At 51.9% G+C, this 21,182-nt stretch overlaps 1 protein-coding gene across 2 annotated transcripts; it reads right to left on the bottom strand.

The window, feature by feature from the left end:
* Positions 1 to 223: 223 nt before the first annotated feature.
* On the bottom strand, positions 224 to 21,173 carry GGT7 (gamma-glutamyltransferase 7). 2 transcript variants are annotated; one of them, XM_042021656.1, is made up of 15 exons: positions 20,866 to 21,173; positions 17,881 to 18,107; positions 16,652 to 16,803; positions 15,316 to 15,430; positions 14,732 to 14,799; positions 14,031 to 14,104; positions 13,042 to 13,235; positions 11,670 to 11,757; positions 10,511 to 10,638; positions 7,652 to 7,740; positions 6,728 to 6,880; positions 6,090 to 6,207; positions 5,449 to 5,586; positions 4,387 to 4,486; positions 224 to 2,948 (listed from the first exon to the last, which is right to left on the bottom strand). In XM_042021656.1, exons 1-15 carry the CDS (start codon positions 21,050 to 21,052, stop codon positions 2,785 to 2,787), a joined length of 1,995 nt encoding a protein of 664 aa, XP_041877590.1. In that variant the 5' UTR covers positions 21,053 to 21,173; the 3' UTR covers positions 224 to 2,784. The 2 variants fall into 2 exon arrangements, with proteins under 2 accessions (XP_041877590.1, XP_041877591.1); XM_042021657.1 differs by lacking the exon at positions 20,866 to 21,173 and adding an exon at positions 18,623 to 20,836.
* Between the last annotated feature and the right edge of the window lie 9 nt (positions 21,174 to 21,182).

Here is a 21,182-nt window from a genome sequence, read left to right as displayed (position 1 = left end):
TGTCACATTTAGCAAAGGCATCTTTTTAAAAAATGTATTTACTTTGTTTGTGTTACTTTGTTCCTTTTAAAATGGTTATTGTTTTTCTCAGCCCCTTTGGATTTTGTGTTCTGAGCTCCTCACTGACATCCATGACAAAGTTTCAGGACAAATTCTCATTCAGAGCTGTCGGATGCCTGCAAGGGCCAGGCTGAAATCAGCACAGGTACTCTGCACACACACATCTCTGCAATACAGCCCTTTATTTCGCAATGTCCATCTCACCTGTACTGAGGGAAACATCAGGTATTTCTTGGTACCTCACGTTAAATTTGTCAGCTCTTAAATTCATTAGATGTTAAATTCATCAGATCACAACAGATGGGCTCAAAATACTAGAGACACTGGGCCAGTTAGCAGATTAAAGGTGTCCATGTTGGATACATCTGTGCTATACTGATGCTGCTTTTAAACAGAAAAAAATGGGAAATAATTCAGAATACCTTTACTTCTCTTAGCCTAGGGGCATAGGTCTCATCTTCCAATCATTTTCGGTTTTCTCTTTTTTTGCAATACAGGCCATGATCCAGCAGAACACCTTGGAACATGCTTTATTTTAAGATTCTGGATAATTGCTGTGCAATTGTACTTTGGGACATATGAGTGCCCATTTGAATCAAGACCAAAGTCTTTTACTCCCAAACATACACACAGAATCCAGCATCAGAAGTTGGTGAATTCAGTTAGTAAGGAGGAATTTCACCTTTCAAAGTGTTTTGTGACATTTCATGCAAAGTCCTGCACTGCCAGTGACTTCACCACGTATTTTGCAGCTGTTCATAGAGAACCTCCATGCCCAAGGGGCAGATCTGGGCTGGGACAGACCAGAAACCCCCAGATCATGTCCAGAGGGGTTCAACACACAAAATTGCCTTCTTCCCTTCCTGTGGAGCCTGGAGAGGTCTGCTCCAAGACACATTTATGAACTCTCCATCTTCGGGCAGTGACCAACTCTAGTGCTGATGGCATAAAAATAAATAGATTTGATGTCCCTGTGGTGAAGAAAGTCTCTTCTTGGTGGCACAGAACATACCTCAGATACAACATTTTGCTTCCCCTGTCCCAGCTGAGGGCATGGATGCACTTGGAACAGGAAATGCTACTGATGGTCCTGTCAGTGGGAGCTGCTGTGCTCCTCTCATGGGTGGCTGCATTTCAGCAGAGCATGAAAACACCTCTCTTGTCACTCAGCCCAACATGCTTCACTGGGTGTTCTGAGATCTGCAGCTTTTGGGTGGCAGGAACAATTACTCCAATTATCTGCCCTGTGACCCTGACTACCCCAAAACGAGCCACACACTCTCCATGGCATCAAGTGGCACAAACAGGGTGCCACAGGGTGCCTTGGGAGGAAGGTCAGGGTGAATGGTGTGATCATCAAATCAAAGAGCAAGACACCCATAAGCAGACATACATATCTAGTATGTACAGTGGCCATGGGTGCATTTGCACCATGAAGGAAAACATCACATTTTAGACCATAGAAAATGATCAAACTCCAGAATTTTTTAGTGCCAGGTGTCTCTAACTTGCCAGCAAAAAGAGCAGGAAATGTCCAAATGTGGGCTGAATGATGTAGTGCAGATGTCAGCTGGGGTATTCTTCCCTTCTCAATTTCAGACACAAAATGCAGGAGCATTCTTTTATTTTCACTACATGCTGTGGACATAAAATTATCTCAGTAGTGTTTGGTTTGGTTTGTACCTTTTCTCTCACTCTTTTCAGCTTTTCCAATAGCTTCACTAGTACTAAAACATGGAGCTAAGTTACAGCCATGAATTCAGTCAGCAGAAATTCCCAAGCCTCTCTGTAGGAATGACACAGGCTTTTGGAACAGACTGAGATAAGGCAGCGGAAGGAAAGCTCTGAACCCACACAAATGCTCTCCACGTGGTCTTCAGGCCGTGGTCTGTGGTTTTTCACAACTGTGTGGAGTACTGCTAAGATATCTCCAAAAAGTGTCTAAGAAAGTTAAACCTGTTACCTCTGAGCTGAAATTCATCACTGAGGAGGTTGAACTTCTGTAAGAGAACTACTGGGGGGTGCACAAGTTGTTAGAGGAAGAAATTGTTAGAGCTGTTGAAAACCATTGCTCTGGTTACAGAATCAGACTGCCAGTGAGTCTGTGCAGCAACTGGATTCAAAACATTTACTGCCAAAATTCAAAGTAGGTAGTGATGTGAGCACAGGAACTTCCCTGGGATGCTGCACGCTGGTAAAAATCAGCTGGCCCAGACAGAGTGTTGGAGGACTCTGCAGTATTCCAGCTGCAGACACCCACAAACACTACATTGGGCTGTATTAATTACTGCCTTACCCTGGAGGCAAAGAAGGAACTTGGGAAAGACATGAAGATGAGGATAATCATCATCAATAATAACATCATCATCAATAATAACATCATCAGCAGCAGCCGTTTTTTCCTTTGCTCATGTTCCTGCTCCCTAAAAGTAAGATTCAGGCTAGAACTGGGCTTTGGAAAGACTGAACTATTAGCAAGACTGCCAAAAGAAAAGTGTGCTCCTGCCACTCCTGTAACAAGGACTGGGCTGCTTGCAATCCAAATCATTGAAAAATAAAAAGAGAGCTGGATGTTGGTGCTGCCGACTCCTCTGGTGCTGTCAGGGTGGGGAGTGCAGAACATCTTCCCAGCAGTGTGTGGGGCTGGAGAAGGGGCCACTTCAGAACATGCACATCACTGGGGTTGTGTCAGCCTTGGTCACAGAACACGTCCCCTGGGAGGTGCTACAAGATCGTGGCTCCAGCAGCATCTGCACTCCTGGGGTCCTTCAGGCCAATGATGAAACTGTTGGTTCTCCTGGCCCCGTGCACCAGGGACACCACTGGGACTTTATCCACCTGATAGCCCCTGGCCACGAGAAATTCAATATCTTCCTCAGGAAACTCACCTGCAGGGATTTGAAAAGAGGAGTTGGTAACTGAAACCAGTGTTTGATGCAAATGCTGCTGGGGTCTGCAGTGGGGGGAAGCTGCCTGCAGCCCCTGCAGAAGGTTCCAGCTGGGCAAGCCAAGGGCCAGGGGCCACTGCTTTGTGCTGTGGGCTATGGGAGGATCTACACCACCATTTAAAGATGTGGGAGATTCTCCTCTTTGGAAGAAGGGGAAGATACGTGGTTGACACCAATTGTAGTTATTCTCCTTAGAGAACACAAGGCAGTGCCCACTCTTAGTTACAAATAAGAGTATTAACAATTATTAGTCAAAATAAGATGCAAGACAGCTCAAAACAAACAACAGTGAAGCATCTTGCCAAATGACAAACTTTGTGCTAAGTGTCCCAACTTCCCCTGCGTGTATTTCTTAATCTTCCAGACCTCGACCTCAGGTTGCTGCTCTTCTGCTTTTATTTGGCTCATTTGATGGTTTATAATTTCTGTATGAGTAGAAGTGCCCAAGGCCTCGGAGCTGGGGGTGCAGCTGGACAAATGGAGCAGGGACACAGAAGCCCCACTGGTGTTTAAGCTTTATATGTTGTGTCTTAACATGTATCTTGTTGATGCCAAATGTCCAAACTCACAAATTAGGACCTTGTGAAGTTTTAGATTTAATTCCATTTTAGTTTCCAAGTCTGCAGGGCACACTGCAGGACAGACCCTTTTTAGACTTTCCTCTGAAATGGGAAAGCCCAGGAACTTTGGCTATTTGGTGTGGAATGAGAACCAAATTTCACTTATGGTTCACTCTGGTGAAGTTTGGGGTGGTGTGAAGAACACCAAATAGACCACGACTTACAGTAACCAGGACAGGAGCTGACAGTACAGACTCCAGAGTGCCAGCACTGATGCTGTGTTTTCAGAACTGTCAAGCTACAGGCCTTGCCATAAGCCGTGCCTTCTTCCCAGCTGCTGGAATTAAGGGACATGGACTGAAAAGTGAAGGAATATAATTTATGGCAGTGGGAATAAAGTGCAGGAAGCTTTGAGCACATGTCTGGGTGAAGTTGAGGCTGCAGTCTTGTTGATTTGGATATCCTCAATGGCATCTGATCTCCAGAGGGATTTAAGGACAGGACAAGGCCACTAGCAGGAGGTGAGCTGGGACAGAGGGAGGGCTGGGGAGAAGCACCTGAAAGAGCTTGGAGAGGTGGTGCTGGAGGGGTCAGGGAGCATTTCCAAGACAAGAGGGAAAGGATACGGCTCAGCACAGACTCCAAGCTTTGAAGAAGTCAAATTCTGATTTTTGTCTTCCCCAAAACCCTCCACACCCCTGGGGACCCTAGAACATGGTGACCTGTGGCACTTCCATTGCAGAGTACTAAGAAAATCCTGCTCTTTTCCTAAACTTGCTGGATTTGTAGGCTGCGCCCCACCCAGTGTCCATACTCACTGTCAACCTGCAAGGTGTTGGACTGAAGCTGGGGGTGAAGTCGACCAAGGGACAAACTTTCACTCAGATTCTTGTTAAATGTTAAAACATTTACCAAAACCTGCAAGAGAGTAAATTATCCTCAATAACACAAGAAGTGATGAGAACAGGAGAAGCCAACTTCCTGAGCATCCCCCGAACTGGTGGCTTCAGCATCTGCACATGCAGCAGGCAAAGGAGATTTTGAACCATTTACTGAACTGCATGAATTACTGCAGGGGTGTGCACACACTGAGGTCCTTGGAATATGGCCTGTAAGTTGTTGGTTGTAAAGTAGGACATTTTCAGGGTAGCGTGGGCTTTTTGTCACATAGCTCTTGCTAAACTAGCAGAGTTGTGTGTCTGGAACACGATGTGAGCTCTAAGTAAGTGTTTGTCACAGCCAAAAGCTCAGCACATGACTTCTCCCAACAAAGCACTACGAAGCAGTTCTGGGCTTTGGTTTTGCTCTGAGTAATGCTTTCCAAAAGGTAAGGAAACTGGGACCCCTTCCCATGCTTTTCTTTTTAGCAATCCTTTACTGCTGTACATGCAATCAAGCCATTGGCAAGTACTTCTCTTCATTAAAAATCATAAATTAAGAGGAACTGCCCAATTTATATCCAGTGTTGAGCAGGAGGAATTCAGTTGGGAATGCCCTAAAAGGAGCTTTTCATACAGAAAAGGGCCAAAGGGCTGCCAGTTTCCTGCAATTTTCTGAATAACAAAACGTTCCTTTTTTTCTTAATCATCCTTAAGATGAGTTTTGAACAGGTATTAGAATGACAAAAACCATTGTAGATTGTGCCAAAAGGCTTCTCCTCTACAATTATGAATGGTGTCACCAGGAAAGGTGCAAGAAAAGTAAATTGGTAACCCTTAGAGATTTGAAAACACCAAAGTGTGGAACTGGTGACATCAAAGATTGAACCAGTAACCTGTGGCCACCAGTTCTGACCCAGCCTGGGCCAATTAGGAAGGGAAAGGAGGGGACCCTACTCAGCTTTGAGCTGAGCAGCTGCTCTGGGAGGACACAGCGCTGACCTGGACGATGCTGCTCAGGGCTCTGTCCCCGTTGCTGGCCCCCAGACACAGGTAGGTCCCACACATCCCCTCGGAGGGCCTCACGATGGTGGGCAGCAGGAAGGACCGCGGCCGCTTCCGAGGCTGAAGGAGGTTTTGCTGCAGTTGAAGAAAAGTCACACCAAAAAATGTCAACAAGCCAACTCTCCCACAGAAGGAACATGAAGCTCATCAGCCTCTTCCAAAGAACCACCCCAGCAAAGTGGGGTGGGTTCACAATGCATAAGGCAGCGCTGAGGCCACCAGGGCAGGTCTGTATTCATTTCTTTCTAAGACCTGAAGACATTTTTCCTGCTACCTGTTACTTTTTAACCTGCAGAGCAACAATTCATGAAGAGAGTCCTTAATACAAGTCCACACTTACTTAAAGTGCATCTGGGCTGCAGTATTGTTTGATAGTTCTGCATTGCAATAATAACTGCTGGACATGGAGCCCTCTGTTTTCTCACTTTCAGTGGCTCATATAATGAAAAACAGAAACTTTCTACAGGCTGTTGTCTCTGTTATTAATAAGGCATTAAATTGCTTCCCTGTTGTGAAGATGAGAATAAAATTGGGAAAAAAAAAAAGGTAAATAAAGAATTTGTCATGTCATTCATTACCAGCCTGGGAAGGGAGTGGTTCATTGTTTTATTTTGCCAGGAGAAGTCCAACATCTGGCTGTTCAGGAGGATTCCAGATGGTGTTATTATTCCACTACCAAAGGGACGATTCAAAGAACTGAAAAGAAACACAAAGAAATTTCATCAAAATCATCCCAGAGATTTTTGTACACCTTGAGGCTTTCAGGGTTCCAACTTTCTGTGCCACCTTGTTTTGATAGAGATTCTTTGGTGGTTCTCTAGGGCTGGTGAGATTGAGAAGAGGCAGTTTCCATGCACTAAGGAGCAGGAGCCACATAGGCCACAGCAGCTCTGTCCCTCCCTGTGTTTGAGCATTCCTTTTGCTGTGATGGATCTGCCTCCATCAGTCCGAAATTTGCCATCACCTCTCCCCCAGGGAGCAGATACAGGCCACTCCAGCCATGTTTCATTGTGAGAGGGCTCCAAGATTGCACAGGGCAGAGCAGCAGCAGCCCACACATCTCAAGCCCATCTCTCCCATTCCTCTGCTGCAGGACTGACTGGGACAGAGCAGCCCGGCTGCTCCAGGTCCGGTGCCATCCTGTCCTGCTGAACCTACTCCCTCCTCCCTGCTCCCACTCTGAGCTCATTATGGAGGGAAGAGGCCAATCCTTTACCTCACCACGGCGACGATGAAGTCGTCGGGGCCCATGACGAGGACCTGGCTGGCGGCGGTCCCGCTCCCCAGGGGGAGCTGAGGCACGCGGAGATCGGACGGGAAGGACTGGGAGTCATTGATCAGCTGGCGCAGGGAATTGGCTTCTGATTTACTTCAGCAAGGAGGGAGGGAGAGAGGAAAGCAAGCAGTGAGCCTGGGGAGCTGGACATGTCCTGGTGTGTCTACACAGCTACGGCCAGGTGTCCCCGAGGGGCTGCACGAGGACAGGGAGCTGGTTTGGTTCACCCCAAGGAAGGAAGGGGTGACAAGGTGGCTCAGTCTGCACAGAGAGGCACTCAGTCTGCCATGGACCTCCAAAGGCTCTGTCTACTCCTGTTTACCCTCACCAGGAGTAAACCCACCCCCAACAGCCAAGGTGACAACCCCAGCTGAATGCCAGGAGGAGGAGGACAAGTCCAGACCAGCCCAGCCACCAGCCGTGGCTAAACGTGGCTCTGAGGTGGGAGGCTGGGCTGAAACCCCAGGCCCGGCCTCTCCTGCAGATCTGGGTGTTTTGCAAGGCCCGAGCCCCACAGTGGGGCAGGGAGAGGCAGAAATGGCACATGTGGCTCTGCCCACAGGGATGGCTGTTTGTCCAACCCACACAAAGGGAATGTTTAGAGGAGTGGCAAAGTGGGAGGAACCCTCAAGCTCAAGCTGGCTCCAGGAAACCTCTGAGTGAGGACATCCTGTGACCCACCCCCAGAGCCCCGTGGTATCAGCTGTGATCCTTGTGAAAGAATGAGCCCTGGGAGGACACTCAGGGTCTGACCTTTCCTTCATAAAACAGAGGGAGAAAAAGCTCAGGGCAGAGCAAACCCGGGAATGATATCCAACCCACATATCCTGCAACTGCCACCGTGCCTGTCCTCCTCAGACATACCTCACCATGCCTTCTGCTGTGTGAGTGACAGACACGTCACCAGATGGATCTCCCAGGTTGCTCGTCAAACTCAGGGCTATTTTTAATGTCTAAAGAAAGAAGGGAAGGAAAGGAGAAGAGGAAGAGAGCAACAAAGAGGAGGAGGAGAAGGAGAGGAAAAGAGAGGAAAGGAGAGGAGAGGAGAGGGGAGGGAGAGGAAAGGAAAAACATTTATGTGGCCCTGGAAATACAATTTCTGATACTCCAAACTGGAAGAGGTATCTGGTGTCCTGGTGTGTTGGCTAAAGCTTATGAAGAAAAATGACCAAAGGCCTGGGTTCTGGGAATACCTCAGTGCAGAGGGCTGCCACATGTGGGTATGGGAACCAAAGAGCCTCAGTCTGGCATGGCAAACTGTGCTGGGGGAGCCAAGCGAATCCAGCAGCATTTGTACAATCACAGAATCACAGAATGGTTGGAGTTGGAAAGGACCTTAAAGCTCATCACATTCCATCCCCCTGCCATGGACAGGGACACCTTCCCATGTTGCGCCAAGCTGCTCTTGAACACTTTCAGGGATGTGGCAACCACAGCTTCTCTGGGCAACCTCTGCCAGCAGCTCACCATTCTCACAGGGAAGAACTTCTTCCCTATATCCCATCTAACCCTGCCCTCTGGCAGTGGGAAGCCACAAGTGCAACGTGCCTGGCAGGAGCTGATGCCCAGCTCAGTGGTTCAGCTTCATCACCAGCTGGCAGACAGGGTCTCCAGGATGCCATTTACTTTCTATTTCCATTCCTGAGTGGTCACCACAAGAGCAGAGATCAGACTGAATCCCAATGGGACAGTGGGTGCTGGGCTCGCTGCTGCCTCTGAATCCCAGCTCGGCTGGCCCAGCACCAGTGCTGAGCAGAAATGAGCTGTTCTGCTCCCCAGCTGCTGCCCAGCTCCTGGCTGTAAACCATCCAAAGGGTTTGAACAGAAAGCATCAGTCCCAGCACACGTCAGGGAGTGATGGTGCAAAAGGAGGAAAGGATCTGGTTTCTCAAACATGCAGAATCCTGCCTAAGACAGTCCATTGAAAATGGGAAGGTGCAATTTCAAAGGACTGGGATTACAGCACAGCCAGGGCAGAGCCACAAGGAGAGAGAGAGAGCTGCTCCTCAGCCAAGCCAGCCTGTGCCGAGCAGAAACACACTCAACGTTCAGCTTGCAGGTCGAGCCATGCTCATTCAGGACTCAGAACAGCCCACTCCCCTGCAGGCAGCCAGTGAGATGGCACTGCTGGTCTGGAATGTGCCACACAGCAACAGCTTCTCCTTGGTTATCAACTGTGTGGAGAGTAGAACATGACAAACCTCTGGAGAAGGCAGCATTTCCATGGAGCAGTATCCACTGACCACCACACCATGGCGGGGGACAAGGGCTTGGTGGTCAGGGAAGAGCTCCATGGAAACATGCAGAGCACTTCCACCCCTGAGGTTAAGGACATCTTGGTCCTGGTTGTCCCAGGGCTGGATACCTGATGCTGCCCTAGCACTGTGATGCCTTCTCCAGGTCTTAAAATCAAGAATCAAACACGGTTAGAAGGGAAAAAGGGGTTTTACCTCTGTATTTGCTTTAAGGATCCTTAGGTGCACACATCCAGGTGGAATGTGCCAAAATGCACCCTGCAATGCCCACCCACGATAGATTGGGTATCACATTATAGGTGTTACTAATTAGCATATCTATCAAAGATTCCCCAATGAGAGGCTTGAATAAACCCCTCTCCCTGAGGAACCTTCCCCTGGATGGTTCTATCTTAGTTTACAGAATGTGCTCTGGAGAAGACCTTGGGGTCCGGGGCTTCTAAGATGTTTAGTCTCCTAGCTTAACAAAATAAGTCTAAGAATGTAGGCTAAAAACCACTAAGAATACAAAAAGCTATAAAAGGTATATAAAAGGGGTATCAAAGAAAGGCAAAGGATCACCATGGCATCAACTGAGCCTCAGCAACATGTTCAGCTGTGGGACCCAGGCAATCAGGGTTACACATCTCCTGAAGTGACTGCCTTGGAGCTGGAGGTTGCTGCTCCAGGATAACCAACAGGTGAAACTCTTGGCAGAGCAAATAGACTCACCCAAAGCTTCCTGAAGAGAGCTCAAATATAACTCATGTGAGTCAACCTTCTGTGCCTCTGCACAGTGTGTAACTCCTCCAGTTGCTGCATTTTTGCTGAGACACTTCCAAGCACCCATTGTCCTGTCTGCTACAAGGATGTGGTTAAATCCCCGATTAAAATTTCCAACTCGTAAACCCCATCTGTGGATCTGTGGAGCATCTAAGAGCATAACTCTGCTTACAGAGCAGGAGACAGAGCACTTGCTCAACCTCCTGGGAAGCTGCAATGTTTTTGGTAGGACAGTCTAAATGCTGGAAAAATTCTGGACCACAGAGATCAGGAGGTGGGCAAAAATGTGTTTTTTTAAAATGTGGAGTATTGGTCAGTTTTCCTTGTCATCACCATGTAGAGGCTTTTGCTTGCAGCACACCTTGCAGTGCCCTTGGGTGCTCTGCAATGGCCAGGGCCACTGGAGCTCAGAGGTGGAGGAACTTGATGAGACCACCCTCAAGTGCTGTGGGGTCATTCTGCAGAGATGACTGTATACGAGAAATGGACAAAAGCAACAGTTTGTTCTCAAAAAGCTCTTCCCAAGCAGGAAAGATCCTCCTGCTCAGCCTCTGAGACAGCAGCACTGCTCAGTTTTACACCTTAGCAATCTATTTGCTCATTCTCCTCTGGGAATAACCTACAAACATTTTTGTACAACCACAAAATAAATAAATCATTCTCTAGCAGCACAAGCAATTCAGCCAAATGTTGAACTTCCTCTTACCTCTGCAATCCAGTGCAAGATATTCCCTCTGGATCCTTGACTTGTGATGTTAAAGCCCTCAAGGATGTTCAGTGCTGCGATCAGGGCAGGACCTGCATGTGGAGGTGGGGGAGTGAAAACAAGGTGACCTGTGGAGGGAAGAGGAGAGGAATGAAGCTGCTTTTGTCAGACACCATCCAGTGAGAACACTTGTCCATGAGTTGTGTCCTTGAGGACAGGGAAACCCTTCCAGATTAGAGGGGAAATAATAGAAAGAGACACGATTTGAGAAGGGTTCCCCAGAACATCCCTGTTGTATCTTTCTGTTTCTTCATGAAGGATGAATGAAGCCCAAACAGGGATGCTTTTTCACCTCTGAAATTCAGTTCTTATTGGTTGGCTGTTGGTTTGTAGACTGCAGTATGGAAGAATGGAGATAGAATCAGAGAAAACCAGAATAGTTTAGGTTGGAAGGGACCTTAGAGGTCATCTAGTCTCACCCCCTGCCACGGGCAGGGACACCTTCCACTGTCCCAGGCTGCTCCAAGCCCCGTCCAACCTGGCCTTGGACACTGCCAGGGATCCAGGGGCAGCCACAGCTGCTCTGGGCACCCTGTGCCAGGGCCTCACAACCCTCACAGGGAGAAGTTGCTTCTTAACATCTAATCTAAATCTCTTCTCTTTTAGTAGAAAATTATCCCCCTTGTCCTGTCACTATCTGCCCATATTAAAAGTCACTTTCCCTTGCTTTTATAAACCCTTTTTACATACTGGAAGGCCACCTAAAAATGAGTTTCCAACATTACAGCTACAAGGAGGGTAAATACAGGGACTGCAAGAAAATGATGACATTTTAGAAACTTCTTGCATAGTTAGCTTTTCTCCCTTTGGGAACTGTCTTTAACTGTAGGTCCAGCTTCTACTGAGACGTTGCCTCAAGATGTGACCATGTTGCATCTTTAGACTTTCAAGGGAAAAAACATTTCAAACTCCTGAAAATTTTCTGAACCACCCATGACACATCAGTGTCAGCAGGGAATAGCAGGAAACTCCCTGGAAAGCCTTTCTGCAGACATCTCAGCACAGCTTTGACTTCAACTCTTGTTCAGTGCTGTTGCCACCCCTTGTGAGGTGAAGAGAACTTCTCCCTGGAGCTGCATTGCAATGGGTGAGGGTGTACCTCGATAGATTGTGTGCACAGGATCCTCCACAGTGACACTGTAATTGCTGAAATCTTCCTCCACCAAGACTCCTCCGTAGTTGTGGACCTGCACGAGAGCAAAGCAGTGCACACTGAACAGGCTGGGCCAAGGCTCTCTGTGCTCCTCGTGCTGGCCCAGGGGAGCACACCCCTCACTGTCAAACACACTCCACTGAGATTCCTGAGCCAAGTGCCAGGTTCCTTCATCTTCCTTTCTGTGCTTTCACAGCCCTGGTGACCTGGCTCACTGTTCAGCATCGCAGGAAGGCTCTGCACTCACCTCCAACAGCTCACCCACCCCAGGGGTGCTCCCAGGACATTCTGTCTGCCTGGGAAGGTGGGGATTGGCCCTGCCCTGCAGCCTTCCCTGCCCTGGCTGGCAAGCAGGAGTGTGTTAAGGGGTATTGAACACTGCCAGGATTATGGATCCAGGAGATATGGAGTCCAGGTGTGGCAGGTGGCCATCACTAGAAATTTCAACTAAAAAATCACTGTTCCCACCCTATTTGAAATGATTTTAGCTGACAGTGGGTATGCTGTAGCCTTGGTCTTCCTGTAAGACTCCTGTCAGAGGTACAATTTACCAGGGTTGGTAATTTTCATGAACACAGGAAAGACGGGTGATTCCCTCCACGCAGGTCTTCTGTGACTGAGTCATGATGGAGATGGGGGAGGACCATCAGAGGGTGATTTCCAAACACAGAGCCCACAGATGTCTGAGGCTTGAGTGGAATGAACACATTAGAGATTCTTGATGAACTATTGAAGGAGCATCATTTGAACCACGGTGGCTCAATAAAATGGTGCCCTGACCACCCTGACTGCAGCCACACAGAGGAAAGTTGTTATGGTTTGTTGGGGGCTTTTTTTACCAGAATTACTTTGGTTTTGATATTTTTTCCAGAGCACCTGTACCAGGAGTTAAACTAGGGCAACCCCAAGTGGGACCAAGCCTGTCTAATCCTCTGCTTTCAAGACTCACAGGTTTCTTTTTCTAAACCATCTTCCTGGAGTCTGTATCCTGCAGTTCCACTAACCACAACAACTTGTTTCTCAACAGCCTCTCATTCTGGGGAAAAAGGCTTTGTCACCCAAATGAACAGAGCCCAGAGGGGGCTTCAAACTGGTTTTTGTTTTCCATCCAGACTGTCCTGGTTATAGAGGAAATGGACGTTTCACTTCTGTAGACGGTGGGAATGGGCTGTGTGTCACTGACACCACCGCAGGGACAGGAAAGGAAAAGGAGGCCTCTGTCCCCATCATTGTGCTGGCACCTGGCTTATCCCCCGTTTGTCACCTTAAGCAGGTGGCAGCCCCAGCCTGGCAGGTGACAGGGACAGTCCTGGCTCACCTCGGAGATCATCTCCTGGGTCAGGTTTCCGCTGTAGAAGGCTGACACCCCTTCTGCCCCCAGCAGCTGCAGCACGGCCGCGAGGTCCGGCCGCTGGACGAACATTCCAGGCAGCAGGGGCTGCCCATCGGGCAGGAAGAGCTCGTGGAATCGGTCAGAGTAGTTCAGGTCCTTCAGCTCACTCAGGGCTTTGGCTGCAGGTGAGAAGGGGAAGGACATCCAGAAAAAGCAGGGGTCAGGAAGGCACAAAGGACCTGATGGGGGCGTTGGAGGCCTGCTGCTGCCTCTGGCCCTACTGCAAAACTAGAGGGGAGCTGGATCATGGGTCCTTTGGAACTGGCAAAGAAACCCAAAGAAACCCCAGCACCCCTCCCTGTCTGGCCCTGGGCACTGCCCAGTGTGGCTGCTCTGCCCTGGCTCTGCCCAGCCACGGCAAAGGGCTCCAGTTTGGCTGCCACCACGCTGTCCCCTGGCAGACTGTGGCTCACACATTGTTCAGCTCCCAGTATCATCCATCTCCAGGAGCACAAAGCCCTGATTTCCCTGACTAACTGTGGATAGTAAAAAGCTAGGAGCAGAGGAATTTTCCAGCTGCTACATCTTGTGAAGTTTTTCTTTCTCATGCAAGCAAGCTGAAAACAGTTTTAGGATTTTTGTAAATCAAGACTTTATCTTGCACCTGCAAACTTGTTGTCCAAGTTGTTTTGGTACATTGGAGAAAATATTTTGAATGGGCGTTGTGGAACCTCCACCTATCCTTCTAGAGGGTGGGTGGTCAAGTGACCAATGGGGTCATGCCACCCTTGCAAATGAAGCTATATAAGCTGATTTATATCATTAAATATAGCCATTTTGGCCACTTATCCTGAAATTGGACTCATGTTGTTTTTCACTGTTCTCAGTACAACAGCAACAACTAACCACCTACATGCCCAGCTCCCTGCACAGTGAACTGCCCTGTACTGGGCAGCTGCCCACCAGGTACTCACCCAGGTCGTGTGTGACATTAAAGCCGTTCTGGGCGACACCGGCCGTGAGGCCCAGCAGCTCTGACCATGGGAGTCTGCCAAAGGAGAGAGGACAAGGAGAAACGGGCCTTGGAGGGGTGCAGTGGGGCAGGGTGGTGGGCAGCAAGCACAGGGCTCGGCTCTGCAGTCAGGGGCTCCTGGAAGACCAGGCTGTGGGGCCAGCAGGGGTGAAAAGGAGCACCGAGCTTTCAGAGCTTGTGTTTCTCCTTAACAGGATCATCTCAGTGCTCCAGGATGTGCCCCAGAGAGGAATGGCAGTGCATGGATGGGGGAAGGGGCGTCTCAGGAGCAAAATCTCAAGCCAGGCTCCGGTCCTGAGCAAGTCATTCAGTTCCCTCCCTATCCCAACAGAGCACCAAGGACAGGCACACCTCTTAGGATGCAGCTAAAGAGAGAATGAAGAAGCACAGACATGAGAGGCAACGTGCTGCACCCCTAACAGAACACTTATGGTACATCTTCTTAGCCAAAATCTCACTTTGCAGAAAACATGACCTGATGCTGAATTTTGTCTTTTGTACATGAAATACCAAAAAATGAACATCTCTTTCAACACAAGCCTCCCGGTACTTAGCTAATGGTTTTGAGTGGTGGCTGAGAACGTGGCCTGATGGCAAGGGCTCATGGGGACCCCAGGGCACAGCCTGTGCCTCGTGTCTTACCTGCCATGTAACTGGTGTGCCTGGTGCATTCCTTGGATCATGCCTGGCACCCCCACGAGCAGACCTGGCTGTAAAATAGGAAGGACAAAAAGGAAGAGAGTAGTCTCCTTTCCACGAGGACACGGTCCCCAATTGCAAGTCAAGGAGGTGCAAGTCATGTTTACTTTAGAATTACCTGCATAGTTAGGAGAGGGGAAGAGGTCTGTAGCAAGCCACTTTACTATGGAATAAAAGGTTTTGAAAGGAGAGAGGCAAATTCAATCTTGTTTTCAACCCAGTTTGGTCAGGAGAAATAACTCAGCAGAACAACCTGGGATTATGCTCCTTCCTGGGGCTCTTGTTCTCCCAGCACCCTGCTGCCACAGGGACACGCCTCTTTACTCCCTAAAGCTCTGCAGGTATTTTGGGGCTGATAAAGAAGTATTTCCCCTAAATTCTCCATGTCTGTAGGGCCCAGGATCTCCCATGATGAGAGAGACCTCCTGTTACTTTGCTGGGCATCTGCCCTTTGGCCTGAAATTTGGAGGCAGGAGAGCTGGAGACAACAGCCCTGGAGGCAACGGCTGTGGGATACTGGTTCTCACCTTGGTGTCCTGCAGCAGGTCCTCTTCCAGTGGGATGCCCAGGGGAGCCACCTCACGGAAGTCGATCATCCAGCTCCTGTTCTTGCGGATGTCGTGGACCAGCATCACCCCGCCCCTGTGGCGAGACAGCGTCAGGGCACGGCCCGGCTGCTCCTGCAACAGCCGCTGCCGGAGAGCTCGGGCGGCACTGCGGCCAGGGCTGGTCCAGGGTGACGAGGGTCATTGTGGCAGGTCACCAGCCGCAGCAGGGCCCCGGGGTGGCCGGAGGAGCAGGGAATGCTGCCGTCCTTCCCTAGGGCATACACCAGGACAGCCACGGCAGGGTCGGTGTGGGACACAGGCAGCCCTGTGCTGAGTCTGGTGAGGCTGGAGCAGTCCCTGCCTGCCTGACCAGGGAGCCACTGGCTCTGTTCCAATGCCAAGGTGGGACCATCTGGGATTTTCTTTCTAATCTGAGCAGTTTTGCAACAAAAGAGAGTTTTTGCTTACAGCAGCAATGGGTGGTGCAGCTGGAGCAGTGATCAGGTGGCTGCGGTTTATGCAACGCTCCTGAGCCCTCCTGCAGAGCCAGGAGCACCAGGCTGATGTGGATGCCACCCCGGGTGTGAGGGCTGGGAGAAAGCCACCCCCCCCTCCCCCCCACCCCCAGCAGCTGCCTGGAGCTGGGCTCGGGCTTCAGCCTCAGGAGCAGAGCTTGTGGAAGGCAGGACTCAGGCTCTGGAAGCACTGGGACTGAGGCCGGGGTGTTTGCAGCTCCTGGCACACTCACAGCAGAGCTCACCAGCCCTCTCGAGCCTGGGGCTTGGATGATCCTGGCAGTCACTACAGCAGAAACAAATTTCCCTGCCTGGGGGTCTCTGTCCTGTGCTGGCAGCACGGTGCACAGGAAGGGTCACTATGGCAGACTGTGGACACATCACTGCCTGATGTCAGAGCCCTGGCACCACACCCTGGGCCTGGCACTGCCACGGAGGCATTTCTCAGCTGCAGAGGGACTTTTTACAAGGGCAGACAGTGACAGAACAAGGGGGAATGGCTTTACACTGCCAGAGGGCAGGTTTACATCAGGTATTTGGAAGAAATATTCCTCTGTCTGAGGGGGAGGTGGTGGGGGCACCATGCTCTGGTGCAGGCTGCCCCATCCCTGGAAGTGTCCAAGGCCAGGCTGGATGGGGCTTGGAGCAACCTGGGATAGTGGAAGGTGTCCCTGCCCATGGCAGGGGTGGAACTGGATGGGTTTTAAGGTCTCTCCAACCCAAACCATTCTGGGGTTCTGTGAAACCACTCACTTGAGGACACCTGAAGACAAGAGCAGGGGCGAGTGCCCCACACTTACCCTCCCAGCCCCGAGGTGTGGGGGTTGACGATGCCGGCGCAGAGGGCTGAGGCGATGGCCGCATCCACCGAGGAGCCGCGCCTGGCCAGCACCTCGGTGCCCAGCGCGGTGCAGCGCGCGGCGTCCGTCACCACGGCGCCGCGGTGGAACAGCTGCCGGACAGGAGAGGGTTGTGCTGCTGGTGCTGCCCAGATCTGCACCCACCAATGTGGGACCTGAAGCCTGGGGCCAGTGCCGAGGCCGTGGCTGATCCAACAAATGGCAGTGGGAACCGTATGTCCCCTGGCACATCCCCACTCCAGCGCAGCTGCAGGTAGCCACGGCCACCATTTCAGACAGCTTTCCACACTCTGTGTGCCACTCTAAGCTGGGGGCCACGTCTCTCTCTGCCCCTCACAAGCCCAGAGCTGTCCCTGTGCTGCAGCCAGGCAGCCACTGGGAATGGGGATACAGCGGCAAAGAATGCAGCATGCCCCCAGAACCACAGCCTGTTCTCATCCTTGTGCCAGTGCTGTGCTAATGCAGTCACACGATGTTTTAAAGAGTTGATTTCATCCCTGTGGCACAAATTGCAGCATCTCAACATGAGCCAGGCTGGCCTGGGGACATGCACAGACAGAAGGGCCATGGCAGCACACGGAGATGGTGATGGTGACTCCTGGCTGACCGTTACCCCAGCAGAGGTTCTGCAGGAGGATCCAACCCCGTGGCCATGCTGCCTTGGCTCTGCAATCAATCACTGGGCCGTGGGACAGATTAGCAGGAGGTTCACCTCTGTTTTCAGCTATTTCCCTGCTTGGTCCTGGATGAATCTTCCAGAGGTGAATCTGGGCATGTATGCCCATAATCCATAAAACTCTGTCCAAGTGGACAAGATGCCTACTGTTTAACCAAGGATTATTTTCTGAAAGCACTCCCATCTGGCTCAAGCCACAGCTGGAGTCACAGCAGTGGGGCTGTCTGTTCCCCACTAGCAGCACCCCCAAACCCTGGCCACGGGGCAAGCTCTGAGTCCGGCTTGGCTCTCCAAGCACAACCTCCAGGCACAGGAAAAGGCTTGCAAGCCAGTTTGGGGTGAAGCTGGGGGAGACTGAGCACCCGTGGCCTCACTGACACCAGCCATGGCTCCCCAGTACTCCCCTTGCCGAACTGCTAACCAGGAGGAAAGTTAGGGAGCTCTCCCATCTTTGGAGCCAAAGCCCAACCATAAAGCCACTGTTTTGTCTTACCTGAGGGTCCCCAAAATAGATCTGCATGATGAGGGCCACGGTGACGCCCGTGGCGAAGGTCAGGCAGGCGGTGATGATGACAGTCAGCCCGTCCTGCCGGCAGCTGCAGTCTCCGGAGAAGGGGTCCTTGCTGGTCTCCTGCAGAGGGGACACGTCCTGGCTTCCCATCTCCGAGGAGGACGAGGGCAGGCGCTGCAGGCGCGCAGACTTCAGGAAGGAGTCTGGGTCTTTGTGGGCAGCAGGGAGGAAACAAGTGTGAGTTATTGAGCAACTCGGGGCTCTTATTGCAGTGTTTATCCAGCACTAACATTACACTGAGCCCCTTTCAGCATGGCTATCACCTTCCCTATTGATCCCAGCTCCCAGGAGCCTTTCTGGCTCGGTTACTGCTTTGGGTCATTTTACTGATCCCTTCCTTTAGCTCTAGTTATTCCAAACTGACTTCCCTGGAGATTAAGAGAGACAAAAACCCCCTGAATTTTACTCCACTTCAGTCCATTCATCAGTCTTCAGTGATAGGCCCACTCCTGTGCTCCATTAGGAGGGGTTCTTAACACAGCAAACAGGTCTCTGAAATGCAGCGAGACTGAAGAAGAGGAAATTAAGATATTAAAAAAAATGCAGCAGCTTTACTTGGAGCTGTGATAGAGCTAAAGCATCTGAGCAAAACAGAGGTAAAGCAAAACATTTGGCCTGTGCACAGAAAATACCTCTAGGGAAGCAAGGGCAGAGAGGAGCAAACCTGCAAACCAGAGGCCTTGGAACATCCACTCGCTCCGCTGCAGGAAGGACTCTGCTTTAATTCCTTGCTTCCTCTGGCAGATGAGGCCCACTGGGAAATGAAGCCGCACACTGGACACCCGGCTCCAAGATGGCAAAGCAGTGGGGCAGGGGTTTGCTGGGCCTCAGCAGGATGAAAAAGTCTCTTTTTTGCTCTGAAAGATGCCTTGAATCTCTGTGAGTGTCAGCTGCTGCCCTTGTGCTGGGAGGACACCGGCTGAGGATGCCCTGCCCGTCCCAGTGGCTGCCAGGCACATGGAGCTGCTGGGGCAACTGTGAGGTCGTGCCCATCTCTGCTGGGCTCTGAAGTGGACCAAGTAGCTCAGGGCATCATCCAGGGCTCCTGGAAGAATTTTTTCGGGGGCTGCAGTGCTCTGTGCATCCACAGTAGGAAAAAGAGGAGCACCAAGTGGAAAAGACAAAATGAAGCTTGTCCCTCCATACAGGAGATGTTTCCTGGGTTTGGAAGGGGAGAGGGGAGTGAGGAGGAAAGCCCACATCCCCCATCAACTGCCTGTCCCTCTGCTCTGGCAGGTGGTATTGCCCTGGGCACTGTCAGCCCAGTCCTTGCCATGGCATTCACATGACCTGGCTGCAGCTCTCCTGAGGCCAGGGAAGGAGGGAATTTTAATTTCAGTGATGCTGCAACCAGGAGTAAACTCCCACAGCCAGGGAATCCCCTCAGGGTGAATTTAATCTCGTTTGTGCTGTGGTGATTTAGGAGTGGGACTGGGAAAGGCTTGGCTTTTCCAGACTGAGCCTCTGAGCACACACTGAGCCCCTCATGGGCTCTTCTGGTCTAAGTGAGCTGGACTGAGTGGGAGGACTGGCTGGTAGCCCCGGTGGGGGACACAGCTGGCCTGGCAGGGGCTGCCATTGGGGTGGGGTGTCACATACAGCCCCTGGCACACCCAAGTAAGGGCCCAGCCCCACCTGCAGGGAAACAGTGAGCAGTGAGTGGACTCCTCTGCCCAATCCCTCCAGGACACCATCCCTCCCCTCTGGTGACAGGCCAGCCCAGCACAAGGGGACATGAATACCTAGGAAGCAACTGTGGAAGAGGGCAGACCACAGCCCTCCCACCACGAAGTACCTCCATTCTCTGCCACAGACATCCTATTTTCAGTCTCTGTGACCACTGGTGTTGCAATAGGGACAGCAGAGCTGTGGTTTGGGGATGGGAGCAGCTGGAAGGGGTCACTTGGGAGCAGCAGGAGCCAGGAGCAGCCTGCACAGCCAATGCCAGCGGCCCATCCCACCATCAATGTGCATGCTTTGAAAGAGAAGCCACCAAACCCCACTTGGCTTCCGTGGGGCCATGAAGGAGACGTGGCTTCATGGGGGAGCCAATGCTTTGGAGAACCAGGGCCACCTCAGCTCTGGAGCTGCAGCAATGAGACAGCAGAGACTGGAGCTGCTGGGGGGCTCTGCAGGTGCTCCTGCAACAAATGCCAGGAGAGCAGCAGCTTCTCCAGCTGCCCCACCTGCATGCATTGGCACAGCCAAAACTCCATCAGATTCTGGGTGTGTGACAAGAGGCCTCGTGCTTCTAGGAGAGTTGTTCCCACACCCCTGCAGGCAGCGGCTTCACCTCGACGGCCAGCAAAGCACAGGGTGGGAATGGGCAATGGGAGCTTCACCCGTGGGCACAGTGGGACAGGGCAGAGGGCAAGGGGTGCCTGGGGCTGTGCAAACTTGGGCCTGGGGGCTGGCAGGCACCCGGATTGGGAAGCAGCCCCGGGGGGGAAGGGCAACTCCGCTTGAAGAAACATGACGTGGGGGAGGAACAACATTTCTCTCAACTATGGAGGAGGAAGCAATCAGTTAAAAATAGGCAGAGGATTTTCTCAGGGATCAAATGATCACCTGACTTTATTCCAGCTGAGCACCGGAGGGATGGAGCATCCCAGACCGAGGGATGCTCGAGGAGCATCCCGGATGGAGAGATGCTCATAGAGCATCCAAGGAGGCCATGCACAAGTGGTCCAGGCTGGAAGGCCAAGCTGGCTGTGGGAGAGCACATTCCAGGCTGCCCTGGGAAGCTCTGTGCCGAACCCCTGGATCTCTGGCTGCCTTTCGTCCCTCGGGGTGAACGCGGGGCCGGGGCACGGGGACGGCGGGAGCCCGGGGAGCCTCGCTCCGGGCGCGGGGCCGAGGGCCGGGGGGTGCCGGGGGCCGCGGGCGGGCTCTGCCGCCGCCCCTCACCCGTGTCCTGCTCGCCCAGGAACGCGTCCTCCTCCTTGCGGGCGCGGAGGCCGCTCTCGGCCGCGCCGCTCGGCTCCTCCTCGGGCAGCCGCGGGAAGCTGGTGATGCTCATGTAGTCCACGGGCGAGCCGGCGGCCAGGGCCCGCTGCCGGCCCGGCACCGCCTCCGCCGCCGCGGGCACCGCCATCGCCGGGTCACCCCGAGCCGAGTCACGCCGAGCCGGACGCCCCGAGCCGAGCGTGTCCCACAGCCGGGCCGGGCCGGACCCAGCGCTCCCGCCCAAACGGAGCCGCCCCGCGCCGGGCCGGGCGGGGCCG

Source organism: Corvus kubaryi, unplaced genomic scaffold (genome assembly GCF_017639235.1).
Source record: "Corvus kubaryi isolate FWS band 111438036 unplaced genomic scaffold, C.kubaryi_AGA036_p1.0 37157, whole genome shotgun sequence".
Classification (NCBI taxonomy): Eukaryota; Metazoa; Chordata; class Aves; order Passeriformes; family Corvidae; genus Corvus; species Corvus kubaryi.
The sequence above is the reverse complement of the archived record's forward strand: the minus strand, read 5'-3'. Positions and strand labels throughout refer to the sequence as shown.